Source organism: Epinephelus fuscoguttatus, linkage group LG7, assembly GCF_011397635.1.
Source record: "Epinephelus fuscoguttatus linkage group LG7, E.fuscoguttatus.final_Chr_v1".
In the NCBI taxonomy this organism is placed as follows: domain Eukaryota; kingdom Metazoa; phylum Chordata; class Actinopteri; order Perciformes; family Serranidae; genus Epinephelus; species Epinephelus fuscoguttatus.
Window position 1 is genome coordinate 170,403 of NC_064758.1, and position 19,163 is coordinate 189,565.

General features: G+C 41.2%; 1 protein-coding gene across 5 annotated transcripts in view; it reads right to left on the bottom strand.

Moving 5' to 3' along the window:
- Window positions 1–3,720: 3,720 nt before the first annotated feature.
- The window catches only part of mthfr (methylenetetrahydrofolate reductase (NAD(P)H)), a 34,423-nt gene continuing 18,980 nt past the window's right edge, over window positions 3,721–19,163 (bottom strand). For all 5 annotated transcript variants that reach the window (XM_049581671.1, XM_049581672.1, XM_049581669.1 and 2 more), the window contains 6 exons: window positions 18,385–18,519; window positions 17,972–18,152; window positions 13,708–13,890; window positions 9,711–9,812; window positions 9,504–9,623; window positions 3,721–6,012 (listed from right to left, as the gene is read on the bottom strand). In XM_049581671.1, coding sequence (XP_049437628.1) covers window positions 5,791–6,012; window positions 9,504–9,623; window positions 9,711–9,812; window positions 13,708–13,890; window positions 17,972–18,152; window positions 18,385–18,519 — 943 coding nt within the window. In that variant the 3' untranslated portion in view covers window positions 3,721–5,790. The remainder of the gene's footprint in view (window positions 6,013–9,503; window positions 9,624–9,710; window positions 9,813–13,707; window positions 13,891–17,971; window positions 18,153–18,384; window positions 18,520–19,163) is intronic.

Consider the following 19,163-nt stretch of genomic DNA (forward strand, 5'->3'; position numbering starts at 1 on the left):
TACACCTCACATATTTATTTCTCACAGTTGCGCACATGTTTGGCTGGCATGCAGAAGCACCGTCTGTGTGTCGAGGGTGCGAGCGGCAGCTTCAGCTGCTCAGGTAGAGAGGCTGTGTAGCCTGGTGTGTTTTTTTGCTGATTCCGTTCTGCAGGTTCTCTGCTGGTACACTGGAGACGGGGATCAAGCAGTTTGTCTCACTCGGGGTAGACTGTGCTTTTTTGGTTCATAGTTTATGATTGACGTGCGATTTATTCGCGTTTAGAGGGAATAAATCCAGACCGTCCTGGGGTCCGTTTCACAAAGCAGGTTTAACAAACTCTGAGTCTAATCCTGAACTCTGAGTTGATCTACTTTGAGATAGGAAACTCTGAGTTTCCAGTTCCAGAACAGCTGATTTGAATCAGTTTAATCAACTCGGAGTAGTTTCACTTGGAGTTAAGCGTGTGCAAAAGCCAGCATCAATGGAGCCCTGATTTGACGAGTCACCATGGCAACGCGGAAGAGGGCTGCGTTTTTCACCCCAATAGAATTAGAAATCTTAATGCGCTCATACGGCGAGTTTGCACATGTTTTCAAAAAGAAGTGCAACACTGCTGCAGCTGCAAAAGAGAGGGAGACGGCGTGGGAGAACATTGCTGCTCGGGTCTTGAATGGTAGCCTATTAATTTATTTCATTTAGGTGCAATCCCGCGGGGGAGAGGCGCACTTGGCAGCAGTTTAGGATGAAATGTAAACACATTGTTCAAACAGGTAAGACCTCGGCATAATCTCATGGGGGTACCTCATTTTGATCATGTTTTACATTGTAAAGTAAATATTAAGTGGCTGTTTGACTGTGCAGTTGTTTTATCCCCAACATAATGCTGTTTTCACACACATAAATGTCTTCTCATCTATATCATGTTCTGTTAAATAATTAAGCCTATTTAAACTTACACATACTTCTGCTCAGCCAACAGAAAGAAGGCAGATGCCTGTAAAACGAGCACACTTTTCTGACTGCCCTGCATGCAGTTGCCTTACTCAAGTGCTCAGCATCTCCGACATTGTACAAAAAACTTCCATTTGCAAAGAAACGCAGCGCAACACACAATATCTGCTGGGATGTGAGAGCATGACTACGACTGGTAATGTTGCAAATGTAAGGACGGATTAGGTTGTGTATGTAGATGATGGACTGTGACGTGAAACGGTAGACTACAGCTCAAAAATATAATTGTCTGGAAATGCTAAAACATCTATGCGCGGTCTGATAACCATCTCCCGACGAATATTTAATTCTCTACGCAGTAATGCTGCTCCTTCATCCACGGGATCGTTATCAAAAGGACATGCCATGTTAGTGAAAAAAGTCGCCACCGACTGTGCCTGATGGACTTCTAATATACTGACTCTGATTTTTTTTTAAATGATTTTTTAAAATGACAGACGGCAGAAGTAGGCTACGCCAAAACTCGCCTGCTGACTGACTGAATGAGGAAATCAAATGGAGTGTGTGGCTCTGAAAGAGGGCGGAGACAGAGAGAAACTCGAGGCTCATTGAGAAAAACCTGGTCCCGACCAGGTTAGGTTCATAGAGTCTGTCACTACGGTAACTGACCGAGAGCTTAAGTTACCTCTCTCTCTGAAACAGGCTAGAGGTACCCCTCTTTCTCTGGTTTGAGTTACCTCCCTTTTTGACACGGAAAACTCAGAGTTTCCCTCATTTCAGGGTTAACAGACTCTGAGTTTTCATTAAACCTGCTTTGTGAAACGGACCCCTGGTGTTTCCTCCGCAGGCCCCACTTCACTCAACTTCACTCAACTTCACTCAGCTGCCCAACAAACCCGCTGCTTCTTCCCACTTTAACCTGAATAACAAGCCAGGGCTCGGTGCTCCGGTTGGATCCAAACGGAGAGCCGGGGCTAGCTGGGAAGCTAGCGGAGGCTAACTGGCTGCGCTTCCCTCCGGTCTTGCTGCGGCTAATGCTCTGCTAGCCGCTCCCAGCTAGCTCCGGTTTGTTATTCAGGTTAAAGAGGGAAGAAGCAGTGGATCTGTTGGGCAGCTGAGTGAAGTGGAGCCTGAGGAGGAAGCAGCCAGTCAGAGGGATCTCTCTCACCGACAAGCTCCGCTGCCGATTCAACATGCTCAATCGGCCGAAAATTTGGAATGAATGATGAGTTCATCACTCCTCTGAAATTTGATTAGGAGTTACTGAAGAACTGACCATTAACTAATAGTTATTAGTTAATGGTCAGTTCTTCAGTAACTCCTAATCAAATTTCAGAGTAGTAGTTACTGAGGAACTAATGAGGAACTAACTATTACTTAATCATTACCTGCCTTTTTTGTGTACCCTAAAGTAAAGCGAGACATCAACATGAGGTAATGATTCAGCAGTCCTACTCATTACCTACTCAATAGTTACTCTTTTTGTGTACCCTAAAATAAAGTGAGACATCAAAATGAGTAGGTAATGATTCCCTACTCATTACCTACACATTTTGATGTCTCACTTTACTTTAGGGTACACAAAAAGGGTAGGTAATGATTAAGTAATAGTTCCTCAGTAACTACTCCTCTGAAATTTGATCAGGAGTTAATGAAGAACTGACCATTAATGAGGCTAATAGTTAGTTCCTCATTCATTCCAAATTTGTTTCATAGTAACTACTTTAAATTTTGTGCACCTCAAACAACTGTACTGTGAACAACGGTGTGATCAGTATACAGTACTTTACACGCAGCCCCCATGATAAATTCTTTAAGCTTAGCCTACCTAAAATGTGACACACTATCATATTTATTTCTAAGGCATCATCGTACAGAATAACATGGATGGTCATATTAATGTGTATGTGGTCTGAAAATAATGAATTTAACTCTTCTCAAGAATCCTGGTGTCTGTGATTTTTTTTGTTAAGGAACTAATTGTAAAGATGATGAAGTAATGAAAGACTACTCATTATGTCTCACTTTACTTTAGGACATAAAAAGGTTAACTAATGGACAGGTTATTGAGTAATGATTCTGTACTGATGAAGTAACTAGTTCACTAATTATTAAGTCGTGATTAACCCCTCTATGAAATTTGATCATGAGTTAATGAAGAACTGCCCATTAATAGTTAGTTCCTCATTAGTTCCTCAGTAACTACTCCTCTGAAATTTGATCATGAGTTACTGAGGAACTGACCATTAACTAATAGTTAGTTCATCATTAGTTCCTCAGTAACTACTCATTAGTTCCTCATTAGTTCCTCAGTCAGTACTCTAATTTTGTGTACCTTGAAGTGTTACCGAAACACATTCTCTATGAAGCTGCCAGAGAAGAAGCATCGTGTCCGAGCACCTTTATTGATTTCTCCTGTTTCTGGGTGTTAAATTTTGGAGGCACTGCTGGGATGAATGTGACGAGAGCCAGCTGTCCCTGATAGACGCCCCCGATCATCTTTCAACCCTTCTCATTTAAAGGTGAGGTGGAAAGTTGTGTGTGGTGGTCCAACAACTACACAGAAACGCTTGCAAGCAAGCTGAGGTCAACCACTGGTGCCAGGAGAGCTGCGTTGTCTGTTCTGCAAGGGGAAGGTTCTGCATCACACTAATGTTGTCCATGGGTCAGAGATTGAAATGGATTCTTGTTATTATTGGAATGTTTTATGTTTAAAAGAACTTCTGTACTTCTGTAAATACTTTTGAAAGAAATACATTTTCTGTGAAGCTGCCAGAGAAGAAGCATCATGTCCAAGCACCTTTATTGATTTCTCCCCTTTTCAGGTCGTTACAATAACAAGACAAGGGCAAGCAGCCAGCAGGCGCTGGACTTCAAAGCTGATCCCCACAGGACTCCACTCAATCTTGACTGGAGAAGGCTTAATGGTTAATGCTGTTTGACAGGCATGTCAGAGGATCAGTTATCTGTGGGTGTAGCTGTGCTGTAAGTAAACAGTCTGGACTCAGATCAATTTTCTCTGACAGAGATGAAAGTTTAGTTTTAATCACTGACTCTGTGACAGGACACAAGTTTCAACCTACAGTGAGGTGGATAACTCAGAGTTTACAATGAACCTGGGTATAAATCCTAGTTGTCTCAGAGTTTTTGAGAGCATAAATCGAGAGATGTTAAACTTTTCAAATGATAATCAGTAAATGTGTGCCTGGAAATCACCCCTTAAACCTGGCAAAAACTGTCAGAGAAATGCAAGACTAAAACGACTAAAAATTTTCGTCGACTAATACTATGAGGGATAAAAATGACTAAAAGTTGACTAACCCTAACCCTTTTCATCTTAAGAGGAGGACTAAATCTAAAATGGCTATCAAAATGAACACTGCGGGCTCAGGTGGCCAAACACAGAGAAGAAAACTGAATGGGGCTTTCATTAAATTAACTACATTCAATTTATTGAATCAACTCAAAATTTTGAATATTTTGATTAGGTCAATATTGTGATGTTGTACCTTCCTGCACAACAACTTGCATTTGGCACCCTTTCATCTGGGATGTAGGTCTCTGTGGCAAGGGTGACTGCGGTCTGTCTGATGTAGGTGATCTGGTCAACAGGGACAAGGGAAGGCTTCCAGTGTGTGTGTATCTTATCTACACGACCTCATGCCATTTATCTGTGAGGTGATGATTTGCACATTCAATTGTTGAGATGTTGAGTTACTCAATGAGAAGAAATCCCTGCCATGTCATCTTGCTGCTGCAGTGTTCTGTCCTCTGGCCTGGTTTTTGTACTTGTAGTTATGTAGTGACACAACTTAGTAAGTCACTCAGTGGGTTGTACAGTACTGAAAAACTATTTGCTTTTAAAAGGCGGCAGAGCAAATAAATAGGATGTACATTTAAAACATGTTAAGGCGGCAGGTAGATAGTGCTACTGTTGTCAGTGGTACAATATGGTCAATAGCAGCTCACACATCTGATGGTTCAACTCAGTGGTACTCAACCAGGGGTTTAGGGACTCTCAGGGGTCCTACAGGGAGATCCAGAGGGCCCCCAGAAAAATGGGGAATAGTTTATTTTCACCATTTAATTCACTACAGAAGAGAGCCCAATGTGAGAGACAGTGAGATGGCTGACTATATTGATAACAGGTTTCAATTCCTCCACTCAACTGTAGTTGATAACTTTAGAATTTTGGTCTTAATCATATCTAACAACCAAAATCTTTTCAGATGGAGGTCCATGAGGGGAATCTTACCAAGACCAATCTGGATCAATTGACTGGTCCTTAACACAGCAAAGGGTGAGAACTGCTGACAGGGCATCATCATGGCATCAAATAAGAGTTCCACTCATACACAACATCTCATATCTCTATCTTGATTTCATCTCTATACAGTACGTCATTTGTAATCATTTCAACGTCTAATTTGAATGATTGTCTTCCATGAAAATAACATTTACTGATAAGCACTTTAAAAAAATATGTTACAAGTTAACAAACCATTGTATGAGGGTTTTTTTCTTGTTTTTCAGTTAGATCCGTCCTTAAGGAGTCTCTTAAATTAAAAAGGTGACAGGGTTAAGCCCAAACTGTATGAGCACAAGTGTTGTTAATCAGCTAGGAATGCTGCAGAGGACAAGGCTACTCATCATGGAGATAAAAAATATTCAGTCTTTTGTATTTCGCTCAGCTGTGACAGTATGCTTAAAAACACTAATAAAAACTCTTAAAAACACTGACATACATTTTTACTGTATGATATGCTCTGTAGTGTAAGTAGCAATTTTTTTGACAATGCATAAAAGATCAAATATCAGTTCCATAGTGTTCTTTCTGTCCATAAAAAAGATGGCTTTTATTCTGAGACTGTTCCATCATTGAGTGGCCCTGGAGGGGTGTCGAGCAGCTCAAACATATCATTGATGACTTGCCACAGACAGTTCTCCAGAGGAAAGTCATTGTCCACCAGATTGACCAGGAAGTAGTTGTCATGGATGTACTTGATGATCATCCGTGAAGGAGACTCGTCTTCATAGAGCTTGGCCCACTGTTCAATCCACAAGGCAAAGGCCTCATCCTGTGGAAAACATTGAGACAGGTTTGATGAGGGGCCAGTCAGACTGACTAGTCCTAAAACCTGCTGGTGTCAAAAACAATGTGCTTCTGATAACAGTTTAAGTATTAACTCATCAAGGCCAGTATTTATCAGTGGGAGTAGGTAACTCGAGCCAAAGTAAAAACATTTAGCAACTTTCTGAACCTGGGAAATCACTCCCATCTGTGCTGGTATTTCAGGGGTGCCATGACCTGTTAGGAGCTGCAGGAGATGGTGCTGAGGCAGAGATGTTTTGGACACACTTTTTGAATGGAACTTTAAGGTCCTTAGAACCTTGCAATTTTGGTAAAAAAAATCTTGCAACAACTGAGAATTAGAACAGTAATAAATCAATCTCTGATCACTACTAGCACCTTTCAAGAGTTCCCCTTGAAAATGGAAGAGACATTTATTTAAACACTATCCCATTTCCTCCTGGATGTTACTACTTAAGTATCAACCAGTACAAGGCTGAACATTAGTGAATCCCTGCTGCAACATCCACAGGCCTTGGGGTCAGTGTTTTCCTGTATTCCTGCTGTCCCTGCTTTCCTCTTCCAGAGCCTCCTTGATTGCCTGCCCCTCCCACCTCTTTAAGGGATTGGCTCCACCTGTTTGGGGCTTTTAAAAGCTGGGTGAATCCAAGATGGCTCCCTCTTCTCTCTCCCTCCTGGAAGGCTGGTGCCTTAAGTGCAACACACACCGCCGTTGTGGCACGGCGCTGTGGCCGTCAAGTGCCTGGCACCCTCCTTGGTTTGTTTGGTTTGGGTTGATTATATTGAGTTTAGCCTTGGTTTCCTTGACACATACAGTACAGGCCAAAAGTTTGGACACACCTTCTCATTCAATGCGTTTTCTTTATTTTCATGACTATTTACATTGTAGATTCTCACTGAAGGCATCAAAACTATGAATGAACACATGTGGAGTTATGTACTTAACAAAAAAAGGTGAAATAACTGAAAACATGTTTTATATTCTAGTTTCTTCAAAATAGCCACCCTTTGCTCTGATTACTGCTTTGCACACTCTTGGCATTCTCTCCATGAGCTTCAAGAGGTAGTCACCTGAAATGGTTTTCCAACAGTCTTGAAGGAGTTCCCAGAGGTGTTTAGCACTTGTTGGCCCCTTTGCCTTCACTCTGCGGTCCAGCTCACCCCAAACCATCTCGATTGGGTTCAGGTCCGGTGACTGTGGAGGCCAGGTCATCTGCCGCAGCACTCCATCACTCTCCTTCTTGGTCAAATAGCCCTTACACAGCCTGGAGGTGTGTTTGGGGTCATTGTCCTGTTGAAAATAAATGATCGCCCAACTAAACGCAAACCGGATGGGATGGCATGTCGCTGCAGGATGCTGTGGTAGCCATGCTGGTTCAGTGTGCCTTCAATTTTGAATAAATCCCCAACAGTGTCACCAGCAAAACACCCCCACACCATCACACCTCCTCCTCCATGCTTCACAGTGGGAACCAGGCATGTGGAATCCATCCGTTCACCTTTTCTGCGTCTCACAAAGACACAGCGGTTGGAACCAAAGATCTCAAGTTTGGACTCATCAGACCAAAGCACAGATTTCCACTGGTCTAATGTCCATTCCTTGTGTTTCTTGGCCCAAACAAATCTCTTCTGCTTGTTGCCTCTCCTTAGCAGTGGTTTCCTAGCAGCTATTTGACCATGAAGGCCTGATTCGCGCAGTCTCCTCTTAACAGTTGTTCTAGAGATGGGTCTGCTGCTAGAACTCTGTGTGGCATTCATCTGGTCTCTGATCTGAGCTGCTGTTAACTTGCGATTTCTGAGGCTGGTGACTCGGATGAACTCATCCTCAGAAGCAGAGGTGACTCTTGGTCTTCCTTTCCTGGCTCGTTCCTCATGTGTGCCAGTTTCGTTGTAGCGCTTGATGGTTTTTGCGACTCCACTTGGGGACACATTTAAAGTTTTTGCAATTTTCCGGACTGACTGACCTTCATTTCTTAAAGTAATGATGGCCACTCGTTTTTCTTTAGTTAGCTGATTGGTTTTTGCCATAATATGAATTTTAACAGTTGTCCAATAGGGCTGTCGGCTGTGTATTAACCTGACTTCTGCACAACACAACTGATGGTCCCAATCCCATTGATAAAGCAAGAAATTCCACTAATTAACCCTGATAAGGCACACCTGTGAAGTGGAAACCATTTCAGGTGACTACCTCTTGAAGCTCACGGAGAGAATGCCAAGAGTGTGCAAAGCAGTAATCAGAGCAAAGGGTGGCTATTTTGAAGAAACTAGAATATAAAACATGTTTTCAGTTATTTCACCTTTTTTTGTTAAGTACATAACTCCACATGTGTTCATTCATAGTTTTGATGCCTTCAGTGAGAATCTACAATGTAAATAGTCATGAAAATAAAGAAAACGCATTGAATGAGAAGGTGTGTCCAAACTTTTGGCCTGTACTGTAGCTTGTGTTAGCTTCCACAGACTCATAACACCCAACACCCTCACCACACTACTGATTGCTGACTTAACCATTAGTTGTCCTTTGAGTACTTCAATAAATTATTTGTTTATTTAAAAGCTCAGGGTTCCTACACATTTGGAATTTCAAAATTCCATACCCTAATTTCTAGACTTCTCTGCATTTTTTGTTTGTTTTTTTCTTTAGAGAATATGCAACATCTGAGTAAATATATCATTGTATCATATTTCACATCATATTTAATTATTCTTAATAGGCGATTGTAACCAAGTACCATAATGGCATGCAAATAAAAACTCAGGTAAGTTCAATGTTTGGGCTGAGGCAAAAAGGTTGGGACTCTGGGTGCAAGCGATGCAGTAACGAGATGTCTGTGTTTTTTCCTTTCATGTGGCTCAGAATCGCCTTCTCCCCCATGTTGGCGATGTCAGACAATTTCACACAAAGCTTGCATCTAGCTCTGTGTGTGAACTGGGAGTCCTTGGCCAACCAGTATTTATATACGGTATTGTCAAGCCATCCATCCAAAAATTTGCATCTACCCATTGTGAACCACGTGAAACTCTTCTTGTCGAAGGTGCAGTGTTGGAGTGAAACTTGATACCTAGGGGGCTGGAGGAGGGTCATGGGGCAGTGGACTGGACATACCACTTGTCAGGTAAAAGGGGCGGTATGTTTTCTGAGACGTTTGCTCTCACACAAACTGTGCTTTGCCCGGCATAAAACACGATCCGGATTGATTAAATTATTTTTGGAAATACCTAAACTTCTATTTCAGAAAACAATATTTTAGAACAGTGGTAATAGTCTGGAAACATAAATATTTTTCCATACTTTATTTTTCATTTTCCATACTTTTTAATACCTGGAAATTGATTATTTCCATACTTTTCCATACTTTCCATACTTGCGTAGGAACCCTGAAAGCTGATTCCTGTGTCATCCTCCCTTATTTGTTATGCTCTCCAACAAACTGGGCATAACACTGCACACTAGCAGGACAATCTCCATCTTACCTTCCAGTACATAAAGCTGTCTGGGTCCACTACAGTAGGCTGAACAATCTCCCTGCCAGGAAAGATCCCCCATGTCACAGCGTTTGGCTGCATGTCAGGGGCATTGGTCAGGTTATGGCCCTGCACACAAAATATTTATTTGTACATTTTAACAATACACACTCACACACAAACATGGGGCGACAGGTGCTCTCTGTTCAAACTTACATGCACATTAACAATGTGGTAGTTGACCCGAGGTTCATACTTCTTCAGTATTTTGAGGAGAGCATTGACATTTTCACTGGAGGTAAAGAACTCCAGATAGGCCTGTTGGATTTAAAACAGCATTAAGGCAGCATATCAACATATCAAACAAAAATACCAATTCAATTCAATTTTATATTTATAAAGCCCAATATAACCTAACAGTCTTTCCACAGAATCCCTCGCTATCGGATCATTATTTGATTACTTTTGATTTCTTTTTACTCGATTACACGCCACTCAGCAACAGTTACTATTTTAGATGTTTATGAGATACTGCTGTCGCAAAATTTAAGGAAATGATTCCTCCGTTGTTAAATTTAATACCATGTCCTTCAGTAACAGAGGTTTCCCATACCAACTTTAACCTCTCCCGAATTGTTCATCTTGTCGATAGTGCCGTAGGCTCGCTGCGAACAACACTCGACTCTGTAGCACCTCTTAAAAAGAAGTTAACAAAGCAAAGAAAGTTTGCTCCTTGGTATAACTCGCAAACCCGCAAGTTAAAACAAATATTGTGAAAATTTGAAAGGAATTGGCGATGAACCAAACTGGAAGAATCTCGATTAATCTGGGCAGACAGTCTCAAAACGTTTAAGAGGGGCCTCCGCAATGCCAGAGCAAACTATTACTCAGCTTTAATAGAAGAAAATAAGAACAACCCCAGGTTTCTTTTCATCACTGTAGCCAGGCTGACTGAGAGTCACAGCTCTATTGAGCCTTGTATTCCTTTAGCCCTTAGCAGTAATGATTTTATGAGCTTTTTTAATGACAAAATTCTAACTATTAGAGGCAAAATTCATGACCTCCTGTCCTCAGATAGTACCTATCTGCCCTCACACACAGCTGTAAGACCTAATATATATTTAGATTGCTTCTCCCTGATTTCTCTTCAAGAATTGACTGCAGTGATTTCTTCATCTAAATCATCAACGTGTCTCTTAGACCCCATCCCAACTAGGCTACTTAAGGAAGTCTTACCTTCAGTTAACACTCATTTATTAGATATGATCAATATGTCCTTATTAACAGGCTATGTACCACAGTCTTTTAAGGTATCTGTAATTAAACCTCTCCTAAAAAAGCCCACCCTGGATCCAGAGGTGTTAGCCAACTATAGACCAATATCTAACCTTCCCTTTCTTTCAAAGATCCTTGAGAAAGTAGTCGCAGACCAGCTGTGTGATTTTCTCCATGACAATTTATTTGAGGAATTTCAGTCAGGATTTAGAGTACACCATAGCACTGAGACAGCACTAATTAAAATTACAAATGACCTTCTGATTGCTTCAGACAAAGGACTTATCTCTGTACTTGTTTTATTAGATCTTTGTGCGGCGTTTGACACAATTGACCATCAAATTCTGCCACAGAGACTGGAATACTTAATTGGCCTTAAAGGTTCTGCACTAAGCTGGTTTAAATCTTATTTATCTGATCGTTTTCAGTTTGTTCATGTTCATGATGAATCATCCTTACGTACTAAAGTTTGTTTTGGAGTTCCGCAAGGTTCTGTGCTCGGACCAATCCTATTTACTCTATATATGCTTCCTTTAGGTAACATCATCAGAAATCACTCTGTAAATTTCCATTGTTATGCGGATGAAACACAGTTGTATTTATCGATGAAGCCAGAAGAAAGTAATCAATTAATTAAACTCCATAACTGCCTTAAAGAAATAAAAACCTGGATGAGCACCAATTTCCTTATGTTAAATTCAGACAAAACTGAAGTTATTGTTCTTGGCCCCAAACAACTCAGACTCTGTATCTGATGACATCGTTCCTCTAGATGGCATTGCTCTGGCCTCTAGCACTACCGTAAGAAACCTTGGAGTAATATTCGATCAAGATTTGTCTTTTAATTCTCATTTAAAACAAACCTCACGGACTGCATTTTTTAATCTGCGTAATATTTTGAAAATTAGGCCTATCCTAATCTCTCAAGACAGATTCAGCAATTTACATTGTAGAATCTGTCGGCAGCTCTGTGTGAAAGACGACTACGGGGTGGGGGGGGGGGGCGCAGGGCTTTGAGTTTGAACGATGCTGCGCTTTAGCCAATCACAATGCAGGTGTCCCCAGGAAATGTATACAGAAACAGCAAGCTCCGCGTCCATAGCGACCGCTCCACCCAAAACGCTGTCTTATCAACGTGAATTTTTTTTTTTTTTTCCCAGCGGATGTCTTAGTTACAACATGATTGAGCAAACTGGACTAGTTTCATGTCGTATCTGACAACGGGAGGCTTTTAACAAATGACGTCCTGATGTTAGCTTTGCTAACTGTCCCTGTCAGCTGCAGCCACTGCTGCTTTCTAGACATCGTGATTTCCCATAACTGAATAAATACCACACATAGCAACACAAAACTGCTTTGCTAGCTCACTCATGTTGTAACTAAGATATCCGCTGGAAAAAATATTTTATTCACGGACCGTTTACTGAGTTATTACCTTATTTTTATACAGTCTATGGTTATTACAGACACCGCTAACGGCTAACGTTAACAGCTAACGGTTAGCCCAGCTAATCTACGATAACCATGTTAATTACAAAACACACAGAAATAGTAACGTTTGTTCAATCACTGTGTTGATACACTTAACAAACATCAGATTAGTCTACACAGTGATATAGTGACGTGAAAAATGTGATATATAGCTAAACTCTGCTGATTTTCTACCCAAAGTATTTGTAAACAACATGGCGATTCCCTGGGGGCACTGCTGGAAGTTAGGGCGTGAGCGATTGCCGAGGGTCCTGCACTTTCGTTAGTCGAAAAACTCCGGGCTGTGCCTCCAGAAGTAAAGGAAGAAAAAAAATTATTATTTTTTTGCCGATGGATTTCCAGATTGGGCCTATCCTGACCCAAAAAGATGCAGAAAAATTGGTCCACGCTTTTGTTACCTCTAGACTGGATTACTGTAACTCCCTATTATCAGGTAGCTCTAATAAGTCTTTAAAAACTCTCCAGCTAATTCAAAATGCAGCAGCACGTGTACTAACAGGAACTAAGAAATGAGATCATATTTCTCCTGTTTTATCTTCTCTGCACTGGCTCCCTGTAAAATCCAGAATTGAATTTAAAATCCTACTGTTAACTTATAAAGCTCTAAATGGTCAGGCTCCATCATATCTTAGAGAGCTCATAGTGCCATATTATCCCACCAGAACACTGCACTGTGAGAATGCAGGGTTTCTCTTGGTCCCTAAAGTCTCCAAAAGTAGATCAGGAGCCAGAGCCTTCAGCTATCAGGCTCCTCTCCAGTGGAATCATCTTCCTGTTGTGGTCCGGGAGGCAGACACCGTCTCCACATTTAAGACTAGACTTAAGACTTTCCTCTTTGATAAAGCTTAGGCCTAGTCTGCCGGGGGACCTCCTGTAATACATCTAATTGATCAGTTGCTCTTTCTGAGGTTTCTACCGTTTTTTTAACAGTGAAAAAAATGGTAGAAACCTCAGGAAGAGCACTGACTACTGTGGAGCAACTGAGGATAGATCCCTCTTCCAGGAAGGACAGATGTACAATAGATGTCGTACAGAACTGATCAACCTAATAAATTTACAGTGTTCCATATGACAAAATTAGACAAAGAGAGACAGAGAGAGACCGAGAGAGATGTAGGACAGACAGTAATGACAGCTTACAACAACATTAATTTAAGTAATAATATTATTATAATAATTACGGCTATTGTGGAACGATATGTTGTAAGTATATGCCAATATATGATAGTATATGTATGTGACAATAATCATATGTGTATAATAACAGTAGAGGTATGACTAATAACAGCAGCAGTAAGCATTATTAGGCAGGATCACGGCAGCAGCACAACCATGTCACACGATCCAGGCACAGCTGCGATGCGATAGAAATTGCCACACAGTGGAGCACAAAGGCTCCCCAGTAACTACATCTAAAAAGGCACAAACACGACAAAAGTGTCCCTACCTTCTGGAAGACATAGCCTCCTGCAGGTCCCCAGCCCACTACAGGGTCTGTGGAGGGTTTGCCATTGATGTTGGGCTGTGAGTTGATGGTGAGGACCCCTCGTCTGTTCACCTTCTCCAATTCATCCTTCAGCAGGTTGGTCTCTGGGGCCAGAGGCTCATCATTCCATGGCAAACAAATCACCTAGCACAAGAAGAAATCTTAGTCTAAGATTAACTTGGTATATTGTCTTCTACTTGACAACAGTTAACGCTACATAACTATGGAACACCTGTTGAGACATTTCACCATTTTGCAATACAAGCTTATTTCCTGTCATTATGAAAGTGAGATGTTCAAAAGGATATCAGTCCCTATGTGTGTGTGTGTGTGTGTGTGTGTGTGTGTGTGTGGTTTGCCTTGCTTAGTATTAAGACTAAAAGCAGGAGGAAATGGTAAGCCTTTGTCCAGAGTTCAAAAATACACCTGCCAACAAGTTTAAAGCTCCCTGGTTAACATGTTATATCTGGTTTGTTTAAACTGCACACATAGCTTTTAAGAGGGAGTTATGTGCTGCATTATGAACAGAGACCAAAACTATACCCTGTGCTCACCAGCCTATCAAAGTTACTGCAATGACTGCTCTATCTGGCAGCCTGGCCTGTAGCCACAGACACTGAACAAAAGTGCATGATGGATGAATAAGTTGTTCACCAAAAACTAGTTGCCCCTAAAATCACAAATGTTTGTTTTCATGTTTTTGTCTGTGTGTAGACTAAATAAACTTTAAGCTGAGCTTTAAGCCCAGTTCAGACCAATGATTCATGACGACAACAACAACAAAACGTTTTAGAATACTGCAGGAAAAGTTGCAGCTATGTCAGCTTGTCAAGACTTCAGTGGCTGATTCTAGAACGCAAGGAAGGTCACCTGTTTCAACAGCCAATCAGCTTGTAGCAAAGTCAGCTGGTCAGGTCAGTTTTACACTATCAGGGGACCCACTACAATATTATATTGTATTATACTATTATTGCAATATGCTAAGTATTGCAATAAAATATAGTGATATATTACCTTTTTTCCAAATGCAAATTATTTCCCAAAAGGAAAACTTTGTCAGCATCAGTTTTACCTCATAAGATAAAGTTTTCAGTCTATTCATCTTACTTTAATCATTTTTATTGCAGCAAAATGTGATGCAAAGCAGACAGACTGACCTATAAGTCATAAAACCTGTCAGAAATGCTGCATAAACCTGACAAACTGTTGGCAGATCTAACATCTAACCCTCTGTGATGCCAGATTAAGCACTTGAGCGATGCAGGTATCCTGCTAACTGAATGGCAACACCCATGTTAGAAGTGTTGTCTGTTAAAACCACAATCCCCCATTGTTGTGCTGCATTTTTGTAGGAGGTCTGCAATGTTTGCCCCGGTGCATTCTCGGAACCCATCGTCTGTATTCTGCAGCCGGCTCAAACGTGACTGGTCAATATCACGCGGACTACAAACAGTTTACAACCGGAAACCAGGGCTCTTCCACTCTTCTTCCGGAGGCAAGATCTCCGGGGTTTGCCTACAGACTCTACATTTACTGAATGTAGAGTCTGTAAATAGAGACTAGCTCCAGTGTGACTTTCGTGTACTGCTCTAGTTTGGAGAACAAGAGAGAGCAGTCGCCAGTTCTCTGTAAGATAATGTGCCGTTATGGTAACATAAATCCACTGATCTTGAAGTCCAGGCTTCACAAGTTAATGCCACCCTTCCTACTGTACTCAAAAGATTCCTCAACTTTATGCTTCACTTCTTTGTAGAGCTTGGGTACGGCTGTGTCAGTGAGAAAAAACATCAGGATGGAGTCACATACCTGGGTTACAGTGTTTTTAGCATGTAACAAAAGTGTTAGTTTTCAACAACACTGTATGGACAGATCTTTGCACATGAAGTAGGTGAAGGACTCTTATTTTCTTAGCTCTCTCAGAGTTGGACAGCAGTTTTGTCAAGCAAAGTGTGTCCGGTGTTGGTTGATCTTTCAGCAGAGCAGGTTTAGCCAAACGTTAGCTTGGCCGTCAGCCATCTCTGGATGGTGAAGTGTGAGGTGAGTCCTCATGTTTGTAGTGTTCTTATGTGTCATATACAAGACCTCCTTTCATTCTGTGTTAAAAAATCCAAAGTAAGTCCAGATGTTTGATTTAAATGCCAACGGTACATTTCTGATCTCTTTCCCCAGCGCCTCCATCTTTGTTTTGATGAACTTCCTGCAAAATGCCGCTGACTGAGAGCTTTGCTGACCTCACCAGAAAAAAACAAACAAACATCAGCATCATCTAGTGGACTGAAAACAGCAAGTGATTTTATTATTTTAGGGCCAAAAGTTGTACTAAAATGTGTATTTGCAAAAATTAATGTATATAATAAAAGATAAATAGCCTACTTGGTGTCCATGTATCGATACAATATTGCCACTTTTATCATAGGACAGCTCGAGGATGGCAGGAAAGGAAGCAGACAGAAGGGGAATGACACACAGCAAAGGGCCACAGGTTGAAATCGAATCTGGGCCGCTACAAGGACCAACAAACACTTCTAAACTCTTCAGAGCAAACAGCATAGTGGAACTAGCAGGGAAAATTAGTTTTCCTTGTTTACTCTGGCCATTGTTTACATCCTGCCTCAGGCCTGTGTCGTGAGCCGTTACAAACCTGGCTGGCCACATTATTAATGCAGAGCACAAACAACCAGACTTCCTGCTCATCGCTCTTGAGGACTTTAATAGAGCAAATCTCAGCCATAAACTGCCAAAATACTTACAACATGTCAAGTGTCCCACCGGGGACAATAAAACACTAAACTACTGCTGTAAAGTAATAAAGGACACCTATCACTCTGTCCCCCATGCCACTTCTGGACTCTTTGATCACAGTCTAGGTCATCTTCTTCCGACATATTACAGGCACACAGACTAAAATGTGCCAATCCTGCCACTATCTGGATGAACTCCCTGACACTGCGACATCTTATATCAGTGTTTTTGAGGACACGTGTGTAAAGAGGAGGTTAACTGGCAGGACGGTGGCTATCGTCACAGAACATTGGTCAAAATGTACAGCAGGAGAAGAGACGTAGGTTATTTAAGGTAGTTTATTCTCAACATCCAGTGAACATGAAAAGGGGGAAAACAGACACACATGGATCAGGTCTGCCACCCCATGTGAAGGTGAAAAGAAAGAGTGAAGGGCAGTGCAGCCTTAAATAGGGGAGTGAACAGGTGAACTAAATCAAGGAAATGAGGTGGCAAGCTAGAAACCACCAGAGTAATAAGGAAGTGAGACAGGAAGGAAGAAAATGGTCAACAAAATAAGAGCTTTACAACACGTGTGTGCCAATGAAAAACCTTCTGCACATACAACAACAATAAACCCTTACAGCAAAACTCAGGCAGTTTCGTCAGGCCAGGAAGGAAACCTGAGAAACAAGTTTTCAGCCAACGGCCAACTGTGGAGAGGCCTGCATGACATTACGTTCCCCCCAAACTGTGGCGATGACCCAAATTACTTTATACTGCAGGTTTGATAACACCACCCCCCATGCCCTCCCCATACATCCCATTGGACATGCTTCTGGATGTTTTCCTAGTCTTCCAGCTCTCACTAAAACCCAACATTTTTGCAATATTTTTCCACCATACAGAAGTAAAGAAGGATTTTATCAGTAAAATTTTACATCTAAGGAGGCATTACATGATCATTGACTTGATATCGGCCTAATTCAAAAAATCTGTAATAATGGCTGTATCATAAATAAGACTTTTGTAAAAGTTCTGAGATGTGAAAAAAGAATTATTATCCAGTGGTTGTATACCTCCATGCATCAGTCAAGTTTCTCTTACAGTTTAAATCCATATCTGTGAAAACATGGAGTCTTCACACCCATTGCCCCCCCAAAATCCGATTCATCACTGAGTCGAAGTGAAGGTTTGTGACAAATATCCCTCAAGGTGTCTTCAGATATCACGATCATGAGAATGACATAGATGAGGTCACATAGACCTTGACTTTTGACCTATGACTACCAAAATCTAATTTGCTCATCATTGAGTCCAAGTGGAAATTTATGCCAAATTTGAAGAAATTCCCTGAAATCATTCTTGAGATGTCGCGCTACACAGAAAGCAATGACATAGGTGAACACCACACAAGAGACACACAGGCCATCAGCAGTTTCATTTGAGGAGCATAATCAGTCCAAAACATAGAAAAGGTATCCATCATTTCATCTTTGTCTACCTTGTGTCCTTTGTGGTTTGGTTTGCCTGTGATGTAGCAGGTGAAGACTTGATAGACGCTATCTTCATTCATCAGCTCCTCACCCCACATCTGCAGCAGTGCATCTTTGGATGACTTACTCTTCAAGTAGAACAGGTAGTAGTCGTTTAACTCTCCAAAAGCTGGAGATGAGGAGTGTCCCCTGAAGACATCAATAACAGGATGCCTTTTAGTCCTGAGAGTAGACTTCTACATTCTACACAACAGTGGTACATTAACACCAATTTGCACAACACTATATTAATACAAAAATAAAGGAAGTAAAATCATTGATAACAATTCAACATTTATTCAACTGATAAAAATGTATAAATTAAGACATTAATATTGAAATTTTGTCATTCAAAATGTTTTAAGTTCATGTGGAACCACACCATCTGCCGTTGGGGAAGTCGTCCCAGTCCTGGGTTCTGTAGATGTAGCTCTTGGGCCGGGATGCCCAGAAGATGGGTCGAACATCTTCTACTTTCCGTTTGGGATGGGCACTCACAGCCCAGGGAAGAGGACGCCTAGTAAAGAACACAAGCTGTGAAACTCTGGACCAGTTTGAAGGGAAACTAGAATTATTACCCCATGGTTGTATGCTTCCACCCACCAGTCACGTTTCTCTCAGAGTTGACATTCATGTCTATGAAAACATTGATACTTCTCACACACCTACAACCCAGCAGCACAGATGATCTATACAATCACCAGTTTCAAGGTGAACAACCAAGATGAGTGACACCAATTCAGTGTCTGGCCAAATGTCTTCCCTTCTGTTCCTGAGATATGATGTTAAATAATGGCCAAAAAATTGTTTTATGTTGGATATAAAATATCATTACTTCATCATTTGTGTTAAGTTTTGTCATAATTAGCATAGGGATTCGTGAGTTATAGCCAAAAACCTGACTTTGACCTTTGGCCACCAAAATTTATTCAATACATTCTTTAGTCCAAGTGCATGTTTGTTTTAATTTTGAAGAAATTCCTTTAAGGTGTTCTGGAGCTATCATATTCACAAGAATGGGATGGATGTAAGTTTATCATTGAGTCCAAGTGAACGTTTCTGCAAAATCAGAAAAATTCCTTCAAGGTGATCTTGAGATATCGCATTCACAAGAAAGAGACAGATGAAGTAACGTGACCCTGAACTTTGACCTATGACCAC